Genomic DNA, 15,603 nt, shown 5'->3' with positions numbered 1-15,603 from the left:
GTACACAAAAGTTAGCTTTTACAGGTCAGCCTTTGCAAAGACAGACAGACGGGAAAGGTGACTACCTTTATGCTTAATCCAAATCCTCCTACTGTCTGTCTTCTGATGGTCACCGTTCTTTCCTGAAAAACATGATATTTAGGAGTGGTCAGTGTTTCTTCACACTAATACCATTTAGTTGTTTTTTCCTATAGTTTTTGAAATTGCTGTTAAACATTTGGAGAAAAATATCTCAGCAAAGGATACGTTAATGATTGCTATTAGTGGCAAAATTTACAGTTTTAAATCAAAGGTCAATAATTTATTTGCCAACATAAATGTTATTTAATTAACAATCTCTGAAATATCTAAATCTTCTCAATGATATTTTGGGAACAATTTTAGAAAGTTATACTCTCGTTTACATATTGTACATTCTTAGGTAGACTAACTGTATCTCACTATCAGCAATATGCCTCCCTCATCTGCAGCCTTTTTGGCAATACCAAGTCATAGATTTGTGGTTTAAGAACTAAGCTGTGGGGCCTTCATAGCCCAGCCCTTGAGAATGTCATGTGATATCTGCGGACTACATTATTCAAATCCTTTACTTGTCTGGAAAAAGAACTTACTCAATAATCACAACAGTGTGATAGCTAAAGTCCACTGCTATCTTCCCACAGTAGAAGCAAGAACTCAGCTATAGAACTAGCGGTCCAGAGACCGTGGCATGAGCACACAGAACATGTTTGGATATATCCTAAAATTGTTTCCTGTTTGAAGGAAAATAGATCCTGCATTACACATATTTGTGAAGAAAGTCAAAGGGTGAGAAGTTGTATCTATATCCTCTGTCACTTACACAACCCATTTCCTAGCTGTCTGTGTTGTCCCCTATATGTAGAAGAGAATGCCTATGACATTGTGCCTGTATCACTCCAGTTTCCAGTTTATTTAGCTGTCATCTCATTTTCCAAATGAGAATATGGCTCTGTTAAGTCTACCGGAATCTTTTTCCTCCTTCCTATAAGAAGTCTAAAAATAAGAAAAAAATTATTTTACAAGTAACAGAATATTTAAGAATATGTATTTTCAGTCACTTTTACTATTCTTTAAAGGTCAGGATAATTGATGAGTAGTATTCCATTGTGTAAATTAAAAAAAGAAAATCATGAAATGGTGGGAACTAGAAAAGATCATCCTGTATGAGGTATCCCAGAAGCAGAAAGATACACATTGTATATACCCACTTATAAGTGGATATTAGACACATAATATAGGATAAATATACTAAAATCTGATTTCTACACTTAAAGCAGCTAAGCAAGGAGGAGGACCCTGGGTAAGATGCTCAAACCTCATTCAGAAAGACAAATGGGATAGATATCAGAAGAGAGCAAAAAGAGGGAACAGGACAAGAGCCTACCACAGAGGCCCTCTGGAAGACTATACCCAGCAGGGTACTGAAGCTCATAACCAGACTTTGGGCAGGGAATCTTATGAAATAGGGGAAAGAGAAAGACCTGGAGGGGACAGGAGCTCCACAAGGAGAGCAACAGAACCAAACAATCTAGGCCCATGGGTCTTTTCTGAGACTGATACTCCAACCAAGGACCTGGCAAGGAGATAACCTAGAGCCCCTGCTCAGATGTAACCCATGGAAGCTCAGTGTCCAAGTGGGTTCCCTAGTAATGGAACAGGGCTGTCTCTGACGTGAACTCAGTGGCTGGCTCTTTGATCACTTACCCTGGTGGGGCAGCCTTGACAGGCCATATAGGAAGACTATGAAAAACAGTCCTGATGAGACCTGATAGACTAGGGTCAGATGGAAGGGGAGGAGGACCTCCATTATCAATGGTCTGGGGAAGGGGCATGGGAGGAGATGAGGAAGGGAGGGTGGGATTGGGAGGGAATGAGGGAGGGGGCTACAGCTGGGATACAAAGTGAATAAATTGTAATAAATAAACAATGTTTTTAAAAGGTCAGGATAAAAACTCATCACTTTAGCCAAATTCTCAAATTCTTTTCACTTTTTACTCAAACACAGCTTTTCACAAATAAAAAATAATGGCTTAAGAACAAAATCATTACACTATAAATGAAAAATTATTAACTTTTATTTTGTTAATTTTGAAATACAAATCTTTTAATGAAGATTACTACGTATTAATTAAAATAATAAGAGCAAATAAATAGGATTGTGTAATATAAATTTTTTCTATGTTAAGCAATTTCATCCACTTAAAAATATTCATTTTTGCTAGGTGCAATGGCACACATCTATATTCCAAGCACTCTTGGAGGCAGAGGTAGGCAGATCTCTGTGAATTCAAGGCTACCTAGTCTACAAAGTGAGTCGAGGACAGCCCAGGCTACACAGAAAAACCCTCTTTCAAAAAAACCACACACCCCAACCCCCTCCCTCCCCAGCAAAACAAAACAAATGTATTTCAGTCTCATAACTTGTCTTTAGGTCATGTTTTCAAATATTTAAATATAATTATGTAAACATATGTATGTGTATCATGAGTATATGAACTAGAAATATAAAACATACTATACTATTTATTTTAATAACATTATAAACGCTATTATATAAATAAGCTTACTGCTATAGTCTTTGTCATCACAATAATTAGAGCATGAAGTGTCATATAATATACCTTGGAAATTCCTATAACATGACAATACAAACCAATAAAATTGAGTTGAACACATCATTATATATTCAAAATGTAATTAAAATAAACTAAATATTTATTAAAATTCCTCTTGAATAATTCAATATCAGTCTGTTAAAATCAATTAATATTTCATTATTTCTAATTAAAGTCTTCATTAGAGAGGAAGAACATTGAAAACAAGGTTGATAATGAATTTAGAGACTGTGTTCATGGTTCCAGTAGCCATGATTCCATGTTTAGCAAATTATTTAAGCCTATGAGTCACCATTTTCAAATGTGCACATAGGTCATTAGTTGGTAATACACAAGAACAATTTTGTTTTGACTCCTCCCCTAGTAAGGGGAACAGGGACTATCTCTGATATGAACTCAGTGCCTGCCTCTTTGATCACCCCCCCCCCCGAGGGGGTATGCAGCCTTGCCAGGCCACAGAGGAAGATGATGCAGCCAGTCCTGAAGAGACCTGATAGGCTAGGGTCAGATAGTAGGAGAGGAGGACCTCCGCTATCAGTGGACACTAAGGAGGAGTATAGGGGAAGTAGAGGATGGGTAGGTAGGACTGGGAGGAGATGAGGGAGGGGGCTGCAACAGGAATACAAAGTTAATAAATTGTAAAAATAAAAGAATAAATAAATAAAATAAAATTTAGAAAAAAGAATTAAAATTTAGAAATGATGTGGTAGAGATAGAAACTTGATGATTATTAAAACATACACATAACTCTGCAAAGGAAATCTATTTTTAATTTTTTTTATTTTATTAATTACACTTTATTCATTTTGTATCCCCCATAAGCCCCTCCCTCCTCCCCTCCCGATCCCACCCTCCCTCCCCTTTCTGCATGCATGCCACTCCCCAAGTCCACTGATAGGGGAGGTTCTCCTCTCCTTTCTGATCTTAGTCTATCAGTTCACATCAAAAGTGGCTGCATTGTCCTCTACTGTGGCCTGGTAAGGCTGCTCCCCCCTCAAGGGGAGGTGATCAAAGAGCAGGCCAATCTGCTGGGGGGAATGTAATTTTTATTTTTTAATATTAATTACAATTTATCCACTTTGTATCCCAGCTGTGTCCCACTCCCTCATTCTCTCCCAATCCTATGCACCCTCCCTTATTTCCTCCCTGTCCTTCTCTAAGTCCACTCATAGGGTGGTCTTCCTCCCCTTCCATCTGACCCTAGTTTATCAGGTCTCATCAGGGCTGGCTGCATTGTCTTCCTCTGTGGCCTAGCAAGGCTGTTCCTGCCTCAGGGGTGGGGGGAGGTCAAAGAGCCAGCCACTGAGTTCATGTCAGAGACAGTCCCTGTTCCCCTTACTAGGGAAACCCACTCAGATACTGAGCTGCCATGGGCTACATCTGAGCAGGGGTTCTATGTTATATCCATTCATGGTCCTTGGTTGGAGAGTAAACTTGTACAAACACTTTGGAAACCAATCTGGCACTTTCTCAGAAAATTAGGAATAGTGCTCCCTCAAGATCCAGCTATACCACTCCTAGGCATATATCTGAAAGATGCTCAAGTACACAAGGACATTTTTTCAACCATGTTCATAGCAGCTCTATTTGTAATAGCCAGAACCTGGAAACAATCCAGATGTCCCACAGTTGAGGAATAAATACAAAAATTGTGGTACATTTACACATTGGAATACTACTCAGCAATTAAAAACAAGGAAATGATGAAATTTGCAGGCAAATGGTGTGAAATAGAAAAGATCATCCTGAGTGAGGTATCTCAGAAGCACAAATGCACACATGGTATATACTTACTTATAAGTAGACACTAGACCTAAAAGATGGGATAAACATACTAAAATTTGTATATCTAAAGAAACTAAACAAGGAGGACCCTGGGTAAGATAATCAATCCTCACTTAGAAAGACAAATGGGATGGACATTGGAAGTAGGAGAAAACAAGAAACAGGGCAGGAGCCTACCATAGAGGGCCCCTGAAAGACTCTACCTAGCAGTGTATCAAAGCAGATGCTGAGACTCATAACCAAACCTTGGGCAGAGTTCAGAGAATCATGAAAGAATGGGGAGTTAGTAAGAGCTGGAGAGGACAGGAGCTCCACAAGGAGCAAATATATCTGGGCACAGGAAATCTTATAATTGACAGTAAATATTAAACTAATAATTATAAATTTTTACATTTAACTTCACACATAAAGAGTTCAACCATTACAGACCTGAGATAGTGATCAGTAATTTATAATATTTGTTCATCCAAGGCAGGTAGACAAATTGCTATTGAAAAACCAGCCATGAAACAAACTGAAGATCTTGAAGTTAGGAATAACTTGCTTAACTCATTTCAGAAAAAATTAAGTACGTGATTTCTCCCAAGTTACTGAAAAAAATCAGTAGTTCAGACAATGGTTATTAGCTATCTTAAAATTAAAATTCCCACCAGCGAAAATGTGTTTAAATAATTAAACGAATCACCTAATTTTCACAGACTTGATCTATAGCACAGGGTCATTTATGCAGTGACCTTTGCTCCTTTCATAGGAACATGAAGCAAATTGGGGTTTTTCTAATGCTGACCTTCAAGATCTAGTCACACCTACTCTCATTTGGTAAACATGCCTAAGTCATTACATCTGATTGGTTCATTAAACAGCCGATACCTGGCAGGGCATAATGGGGTAGATATGGTTAAGGTTTTAGGACTTCAGAGGGAATCATGGGAAACAGACAAAAGGGGAAGAGAGGAGGAAGGAGGACACCATGATGTGTTAGTGTGGAGAAAAACAACACATGGGCTGAGAGGAATGACTGCAATATGATAAAATGGTGTGAAGAGGCCCAGATGAAGAATACAAACAAGTACTATGGGTTTATGGATGAAAGGTAGACCAGATGAGGAGGACTAAGGTGGATGGCATTGTTGGGGGCTGGGAGATGGATGATGAGGATATTGAGATAGCATACGTGAAATATTGGACTGGCTCCAGGTAAATAAGGTAATTATAAAATCCAACAGTGTCTGTGTCACATTATTTGTGATCAGGGGTTAAATAATACCGCCATGATAACCTTAGGGCTAGTAACAAATATTACACAGCCCAACACCATTTTTAATTACATCTAGAAGTTCACCAGGCCAATTAAAAGTTTCTTGAGTGACACATGGTTTGTTCTCCAAGTCTGACTTCCTTTCTGTTTTGGTGAATATTTAGGATAAACTCAAATCATATGCAAACTTCTGACAAGAAGGGTAGTTTTGAGGGCACCATAAAGTGGTAGCAAGCGCTCCAACAACAGCACTTATTCGGATGCTTTTTAAAACATCAGCATCTATGCATACACACATACACACAGCCCACACCCATACACACACACACACACACACAGACACACACACACATACTCCAGCTGTTACTCCTCTATTGTGTCTCTTCAGTTACTGTTAAGAAAGGCAGGAGTTAGGAGAGCTAGGACAAGTAAATTACCTGCATTCTAAAGAGCACATTTAATTTGCTTACTTTAGGCATCAGGTAGGAAGCACAAAAGAGAAATATCTTCTTGCTTGGGTACACTGTAGATATTCATATTCCAAATTGCTCTCCCTGTAATTATGTCCCCCCCCCTTGCTCAGACCACAGGGCAGAGAACACACAGAATGTAGTTGAAAGCATGTTTATTCACATCATGCGTGTCACAGGTGCTGTGGCAAAGCTCTGTCACTGATCAACCAGGCAGTGTTGATTTCTCTATTTCTGCAACACAGAAGATATTCTTGTACTCCTGAACACACACACACTTATGTACCATATATATGTACGTAAATGTGTGTATAACATGTGAGTGGGTTTGAATTTTCTTTTTTTTAATTTAATTTTATTTTTTACTTATCAGTTACATTTTATTAACTCTGTATCCCAGCCGTGTCCTGATCCCTCATTCCCTCCCAGTCCCTCTCTCCCTCCCTCATCTCCATTGTGTCCCTTTGCAAGTCCACTGATGGGGGGGACCTCCTCCCCATTCATCTGATCCTGTTTTATCAGGTATCTTCAGGACTGGCTGCAAAGCCCTCCTCTGTGACCTAACAGGACTGCTCCTCCCTTGGGGGTGGGGAGGCCAAAGAGCCAGTCATTGAGTTCCTGTTAGAAATAGTCCTTGTTCCCCTCACTTTGAGAAACCAATTGGTTACTGAGCTACCACAGGCTACATCTGAGTGGAGGTTCTAGGTTATATCCATACATGGTCCTTGGTTGAATGTCAGTCTCAGAAAAGACCCTGTGCCCAGATATATTTCGTCCTTGTGGAGCTCCTATCCTTTCCCCATCAGACTAACTCCCCTTCTTTCTTATGATTCCCTGTACTCTGCCAAAGGTTTGGTCATGAGTCTTTGCTTTGAAAACACTGCTAGTTAGAGTCTTTCAGATGCGCTCAGTAGACTCCTGTCATACGTTCAATGCACATCCCATCTGTCTTTCTAAACGAGGATTGATCATCTTACCCCATGTCTGCTCTCTTGATTATCTTTTTTAGGTGTATAGATTTCATTATGTTTATCATATCTTATAGGTCTATATAAGTGAGTATATACCGTATTTTTCTTTTTCCTTCTGGGATATTTCACTCAGAATGATCTTTTCTAGATCCCACCATTTGCCTGCAAATTTCATGATTTCCTCCTTTTTGATTACTGAGTAGTATTCCATTGTGTAAAAATACCACAATTTCTGTACCCATTCCTCCACTGATGGACATCTGGGTTGTTTCCAGGTTCTGGCTATTACAAATAAAGCTGCTATAAACATGGTTGAACAAGTATCCCTTTTGTGTACTTGAGCAAACTTTGGGTATATACCTAGCAGTGGGATAGCTGGGTCTTGAGGAAACACTATTCCTAATTGTCTTAGAAAGCACCAGATAGATTTCCAGAGTGGTTGTACCAGTTTACATTCCCACCAGCAGTGGAGGAGGGTTCCCCTTCCTCCACAACCTCTTCAGCATGTGTTATCACTGAGTTTTTCATCTTGGCCATTCTGATTGGGTGTAAGGTGATATCTCAGGGTTGTTTCGATTTGCATTTCCCTGATGGCTAATGAGGATGAGCATTTCTTTAAGTGTTTTTCTGCCATTCGATATTCCTCTGTCGAGAATTCTCTGTTTAGCTCTGTTCCCCATTTTTTAGTTGGATTACTTGGATTGCTGCTTTTCAGCTTCTTTAGTTCTTTGTATATACTGGATATTAGTCCTCTGTCAGATAAAGGGTTAGTGAAGATTCTTTCCCAATCTGTAGGCAGTCATTTTGTTTTGATGACGGTATCCTTTGCTTTACAGAAACTTTTCAGTTTCATGAGGTCCCATTTATTGATTGTTGCTCTTAGAGCCTGTGCTGTTGGTGTTCTGTTCAGGAAGTTGTCTCCTGTGCCAATGAGTTCTAGGCTGTTCCCCACTTTTTTTTTCCAATTGATTTAGGGTATCTGGTTTTATGTTGAGGTCCTTGATCTACTTTGACTTTAGTTTTGTGCAGGGTGATAAATATGGATCTATTTCCATTTTTCTACATGTAGACATCCAGTTAGACCAGCATCATTTGTTGAAGATGCTGTCTTTTTTGAAGGAGAAAAAACACATGATCATGTCCTCAGATGCCAAAAACCATTTCACATAATCCAGCATCCATTTATGTTTAATGTCTTGGAGAGGTCAGGGATACAAGGCACATACCTCAATATAGTAAAGACGAGATACAGTAAGCCTGTAGCCATCATCAAACTAAACGTAGAAAAATTTAAATCAATCCCATTGAAATGAGGGACAAGGCAAGGCTGCCCACTTTCTCTGTTATTCTTCAACATAGAACTTGAAATCCTAGCTAGAGCAATAAGACAACTAAAGGAGATCAAGGGGATACAAATTGGACAGAAAGGAAGAAGTCAAAGTATCACAATTTGCAGATGATATGGTAGTATACATGAGCGACCCCAAATATTCTACCAGAGAACTCCTTCAGCTGATAAACACCTTCAGCAAAGTGGCTGGATACAAAATGAACTCAAAAAATTAAAATAAAAATAACTCAGAAGCCCTCCTATATACCAAAGACAAAAGGGCCAAGAAAGAAATTAGGGAAACAACAGTCTTCACAACAGCCACTAATAAAATAAAGTACCTCGGTGTGACTCTAACCAAGCAAGTGAAAGACCTGTTTGAGAAAAACTTCAAGTCTCTGATGAAAAAAATTGAAGAAGATATCAGAAGATGGAAAGATTTCCCGTGTTCATGGATCAGCAGGATTAACATATTAAAAATGGTTATTCTGCCAAAAGCAATCTACAGATTTAATGCAATTCCCACCAAAATACCAACACAATTCTTTACAAACCTTGAAAGAACAATTCTCTATATCACATGAAAAACAAATAACCCAGAATTGCCAAAACCATCCTGTGCAACAACAGATTGTCTGGAGGTATCTCCATCCCTGATCTCAAGCTGTCTACAGAACAATAGTAATAAATACTGCATGGTACTGGCATAGAAACAGAATGGTGGATCAATGGAACCAAGTAGAAGACCCAGAAATAAACCCACACACCTACGGATACTTGATTTTTGACAAAGATGCCAAAACCATAAAAATATTTTAATGAATGGAGGTCATTATGAGATGCAGAAAGGCTGCAAGGGAATTACCCATACGGGGCATTCAATCCATCCCAACCAGAGAGAGAAAGGTCTTCTGTAGGGCTAAGGGTCTGATAATTGTTCACTAGTCAAGAGGTTTAAGGAACCTCTTAGGGTTTAGGGAGGATTGCTCATGTAAGACTCAGATGAATGGTCTTCTCTGTTTGGAGATACGTTGTCACCCTGAACCTGGCTGGAAAAATGAAGTCGTTGTAGTAAGGGTAGAAAAATGAGATTCAGGCACAGTCCATACAGAATATTGTCAGAATGAATTAGGCATATGTTTACTGAAGAACAGCTAATATTGATAAACTACGTGTATTGGTCCGTAAGAAAGTCCGTGTCTACTGCAGGTTTTCCATTGTTTATGTATCCATTTTTTCTAAAGACCTGTGCTTAAGTTGTTTCTCCTCTTCAGTTTAATGAATGTTATGCTATGAGTGTGTGTATGAAATTTTGAATGTACATGTGCAATCATTTCTCTTTGCTACATACCAAAGTGCATGTTTGATAAATCAAACTGCTTCCCAAGGCAGTGAGGGACCAGCTTTCCCTTTAGAGTGTCAAAGACTGCATCTTCAGCACAGCCTTGTCCTTGCCATTGTCTAAAGTTCTCGTGGGAGCCACTGCAATAGAGCAAGGCAGCATCTGCCTTGGCTTCAGTTAATGTTTCCTGGATCACATCTTCTTACCTATATAACTTCTACTGAAAAAAGGTCATTACTATTATTTTTACCAATATCTGGTTGCCAGTTTTATTAGTTGGTTACAATAAGTCCTTATGTCTTCTGGACACAAGTCACATAGCAGGGCTAGTGACTGTATACTCACTGTGTGTATCATCTTTTCATTTGTTTTCAGTGTCCTTTGAAGCAAAACTCTTTTTCGATTTTGATGATGGACAATTTAACTATTTTTTCTCTGTTATGGCTAAGATTTAGTCTGAGAGTCATATAGACATTGTTGTTACATTTACAACTTAATTCAGTTTGAATAAAGTTTTCTAGATAGTGTGGAAGTAGGTGTTCAAGCTTTTTAATTTTACATGTCTGCCCAATTGTCCCAACACCGTTTGAGGAGGAAATGATTATTTCCCTATTTATCTCAGTGTTTTTGGTGAAAAGCAAATGATTGCCAGAGGGAGCTTATTGCATGACTCTTCATGTGCTTTATATGTATACTTGTCAGAAAGCCAGACTGTTGGGGCTAGCATGTAGCCATAGCAAGTTTTCAAGCAGGACACTGTAAATCTTCCCACTCCTTCTATTCATTTTATGCTAATTTTGGTTATTGTAAGTCTCATACATTTTATTATTTTTTTCTGAAAAACAGGATTTTAACATAAGTCGAAATGCACATAACCTAAAGAACACTGCTATTAAACAATATTTATATTTTTAACTTATAGAAGGAGCATATCCTTTAGTATTTTAGATCTCTGATCCAGTTTTTTAACTTTTAACTTGATTATTTTTAATTTTAGTTTTCAGAGTATAAATTTGAAGTTTTGTTAAATTATAATGGTCTTCGTGTGATTTTTGAGTGAACAATCTTATTTAGAACTGAGCCCTGGTTAAAAAAAAAAATAACATTCCTTCTAATAAAAGTAAGGCATTTAACTCAACTTCCCAGATAATTTAACAAAAATTCAGTCAGTAACAAGAATGTAATATAAAGATATGTCTTCACAGACAGGCTGCATTATTCCTTTTGGGTTCTTTCCTCAGAAAACTAGTAATCTATCATTTCATGCTAAAGCATAGCCTATTACATGAATCCCACAAATTCCCATATGCTGTAAGTTTTATTTTCATTCAACTTAATGAATTTTTTATAGCTGGAATTTTAGTGCCAGCCAATCTGTTTAAAGTTGTCTAGACCTTAAAAAACAAACCACATTGTCTTCAACCTCATCAATTATGCAGCAAAAGCAATACCATGTACATACTTCCAAATAATGATGTGAATAAATCTAAAATAATATCTCTTGACTCTCCTGTGAATTATACAATATTAAGCAAACTCAAGACATCATGGCATTTGAAATTCAAAATAATTAGATAAACCGAAAAATCATACATTAGGAAAAATATTAAAAGATGTAATCATATAAATCAGCCTGTCCCTTTGACCATGCCTCATGAGTCATGTTCTTTTAAATGCCTGAAATTCATATTTCTATTTCCACCTGCTACCCAGGGGACATAGTGGTTTTCTCTTCTATCCTGAAAGACCACATTAAACATATCTGGAAAAAAAGAAAATGTGTCTATCTGCAATACAAAATCTAATGCTGAAGTTTTCTATACGTGGTAGCCACAAACACGTTCTTAATAGAAATGAACATTCTTACTAAATGTTTCAATATTTGATGTATGAGGTCATCACGCTAGGAACATTTACATGAATCACATTGACCTTATTTTCACATTCTTCCCCTCTTGCAGTGGGACCTGTTCATCTCCAGAACAATACGGACTATAGGACATCATTCTTTATTTGTGTCATATAAACTTTTCATAATAAGACCTATGTCCTCCTTCCCCTACTCTATTTTTGGTCTCACTAGGATATCTCTGGTTCTTCCACCTCTGGCCTCAGCTCTCCTTCTCAGTCAGTCCCGTTTCACTGAAACTTCTGTATCATAAAGGATTGCTTTCTACCAGATGCCTCCCCTACAGCTTCCATTCACAGCACAGGCTCAGAAAGGCTACCAGCTCTTTCACTCCCTCATCCATTCTAATCTTCCTGTGCTGAGAGCCCTTCCATGCCACAGGCTTCACATATCTTTCTCAACACTTCTCCATTCCTTTGGGACTCACTGCTGATTTCAGCCATGTTTCCTGTCTGGGTTAATAGCCAACACATGTCACAGGAACACAGATAGGATACCTGCACTCTGACTTCTTTCTATACAACTTCAGCTGCCTGAGTCACATATGCAGGCCATGATGAAACATGGTACTCTGGGCTGAGATCTAGTCCAATCAATTCGCAGAAAATTTCTTGAACCCTGTTCTGCCTATACCCCTTCAAAACTTCAGACCTCCCTCAAAACAAAAAAATATGATTTTACAACATAAATCTCTGTTGCGCATTAAAAGCAGTCTTATAAAGAAAATTTAAAGCTCTAAGCTACTACATTAAAAAAAATACAAATAAGATAATGTTGCAAATTAAGGATGTGAGAAAAAAAGAACAAAACAGGTTGAAATCCAATTGACAACAACAAATAAAATCCAGAGCATAAGTTATAGAACTACAAACAAACAAACAAAAAAAAAAACAGTAGAAAAATAATCAAGTCTAAGTAGTTGTCCTTGCAATGACAGATAAACAAGGTGGACAGACGGACCCCTGGCACAACTAAACAAAAGAAGGAGAGGACCTAAAGTAACAGAATCAAAAGAGAATGAGAAAATATTATAACAAGCAGCACAGATATTTAGAATGTTATGTAGAAATAATTTTAAAATATTTACATTAAACTAGAAAATCTAAACTCATTGAATAAAACTTAAATTCATCCAAACCATCAATATTAAATGAAGAAAATGTCTACATAATTGGAAGTCAATCTGGCGCTTTCTCAGACAATTAGGAATAGCGCTTCCTCAAGACCCAGCTATACCACTGCTAGGCATATACCCAAAATTTGCTCAAGTACACAATAAGGACATTTGCTCAACCATGTTTGTAGCAGCTTTATTTGTAATAGCCAGAACCTGGAAACAACCCAGATGTCCATCAACGGAGGAATGGATACAGAAATTGTGGTATTTTTACACAATGGAATACTACTCAGCAATCAAAAAGGAGGAAATCATGAAATTTGCAGGCAAATGGTGGGATCTAGAAAAGATCATTCTGAGTGAAGTATCCCAGAAGGAGAAAGACAAACATGGAATATACTCGCTTATATAGACCTAAAAGATAGGATAAACATAATGAAATCTATACACCTAAAGAAGATAATCAAGAAAGCAGACATGGGGTATGATGATCTATCCTCATTTAGAAAGACAAATGGGATGTGCATTGAACGTATGACAGGAGTCTACCGCAGAAAGCATCTGAAAGAGTCTACCTAGCAGTGCTCCAAAATACATACTAAGACTCACAACCAAACCTTCGGCAGAGTGCAGGGAATCATATGAAAGAAGGGGAGTTTGATGTGGAAAGGATAGGAGCTCCACAAGGACCAAACGTATCTGGGCACAGGGTCTTGTCTGAGATGGACACTCAACCAAAGTCCATGAGAGGATAAAACCTAGAACCTCTGCTCGGATGTGACCGTGATAGCTCAGTAAGCAATTGGTTTCCCATAGTAAGGGGAACAAGGACTATTTCTAACATGAACTCAATGACTGGCTCTTTGACCTCCCCACCTCCCAAGGGAGGAGCAGTACTGTTAGGCCACAGAGGAGGACTTTGCAGCCAGTCCGGAAAATACCTAACAAAAGCGAGTCATATGAAAGGGGAGGAGGTCCTCCCCTATTAGTAGACTTGGAAAGGGGCAGGGAGGAGATGAGGGAGGGAGGGTGGGATTGGGGAGGGAATGAGGGATACATCTGGGATACAGAATTAACAAAATGTAACTAATGAGAAAAATAAAATTATGGAAAAAAATGAAATTAAAACAATATAAAAAATTTTCTCCCTAAAAAATTAAAGACATTGGAAAAAATGTATTCACAGGAGATTCTATCAGATTTTCAAAGAACTATAGCCAACAATTCTTAAATTATTTAAAATATAGAAACTGACACACTCCTTCTATGAAGACAATATTACTTTAATACTAAGGCCAGATAATCTCTGTGTGTATCTGTCTCTCTCATAATCACACACACACACACACACACAGAGAGAGAGAGAGAGAGAGAGACAGAGACAGAGAGACAGAGAGACAGAGAGACAGAGAGAAACTGACTATTGGTCAGTATTCCTACTGAATGTAAATAGATACAAAACCCCTCAATAAAACACTTGCAAACCAAGTATAGGTACATATAAAAAAAAATTCCTCCACCATAATCAAGTTGGATTTATCCAAGAGATACATGAATAATTCAACATACAAACATTAAGAAATATAATAAAGCATATAAACGAGCCTAAAGACAACAACCACATGACCATCTGAATATGCTGTTGTTGTTTTAATTTTATGTTTTGACAAACTTTAGCATACTTTCACAAAGAAGGTCTTAGGAAACACACCTCATCAGAATAAAGCCTATATGTGACCCTGTATTATCAACATTATAATAAATGGAGAAAATCTCAGAATAACCCTACTGAACTCAAGAATAAGACAGCTTGTCCATTATTTTCTCTATTTTTTAAATAAAATGCCTGAAACACAACCGGTTGCAAAAAAGACAGGAGAAAAAAAATTAAAGGAACAGGAAAAGAAAGTCACATAATCCGTATTTGCAAATTATATGATACCATATCTAAGAGATCCCCAAATTTTCACCAGAAAGAAAACATAAACAAATTGTCAAAGAATTAGGTAGAATATGCAATCAATTAAAAAAATGAGTGTTCACTCTATATCCCACAACAAACCTGCTGAGAAAAAGACCATGGTGATATTCCCACTCACAATGACCTCAAAATTTCATTCAGGAATAAGCCTAACAAAGGAGGTAAAAAGACCTCTATATCGCTGCTACATTCACAATAGCTAGGAATGGAAAAAACCTAAATAGTCTTCAACTGATGAATAGATAATGAAACTGTAATAGATATACACAATTGAATTCTATTCAGCTGGAAAGAACTAGGAACTATTTTATTGAGTGAGATACCAGAAACACAAGAATTCCATGTTGTCTGTTATAGGTGATTCTTTGCTCCAGTTCTAGAGACCATAAGCTTATAACTAAGAAACCAGAAAAGCTTCTTAGTAAGGGGGACAAAATTTAATACAGGGCAATGACAGAGGAGGAGTAAGTAACAATAAAGATGCATGAAAGGAATAAGGAATCAGTGTTATTTACCTAAAATTTCATGTACTACATAGAAGTTCATATATATTGCATAGTCCTAACAGACATGAGAAAAATCTCACAGGGCTCCTCCTCTGATGAAAAGATACAGGTAATTAACAATTCTAAGAGAGGAAGACATTGTCTTCCCAGGAGATATGTTCCTTGATTGATTATCAAATACCAAGTGGTCAGCCCTAAAAACATACACATGCAGTCTATTCTGAATGGACTCATCAACTGGCATATATATATATACATATATATATGTATATGTATATATATATTATTGTGTGTGTAA

The 15,603-nt window shown here is 37.6% G+C and overlaps 1 protein-coding gene across 3 annotated transcripts in view; it reads right to left on the bottom strand.

The window, feature by feature from the left end:
* Sntg1 (syntrophin gamma 1) overlaps positions 1-15,603 on the bottom strand; it is a 647,228-nt gene that overhangs the window by 198,227 nt on the left and 433,398 nt on the right. For all 3 annotated transcript variants that reach the window (XM_060385900.1, XM_060385899.1, XM_060385901.1), the window contains one exon: positions 66-122. In XM_060385900.1, coding sequence (XP_060241883.1) covers positions 66-122 — 57 coding nt within the window. The remainder of the gene's footprint in view (positions 1-65; positions 123-15,603) is intronic.

This window comes from Meriones unguiculatus, chromosome 6 (assembly GCF_030254825.1).
Source record: "Meriones unguiculatus strain TT.TT164.6M chromosome 6, Bangor_MerUng_6.1, whole genome shotgun sequence".
In the NCBI taxonomy this organism is placed as follows: Eukaryota; Metazoa; Chordata; class Mammalia; order Rodentia; family Muridae; genus Meriones; species Meriones unguiculatus.
The sequence above is the reverse complement of the archived record's forward strand: the minus strand, read 5'-3'. Positions and strand labels throughout refer to the sequence as shown.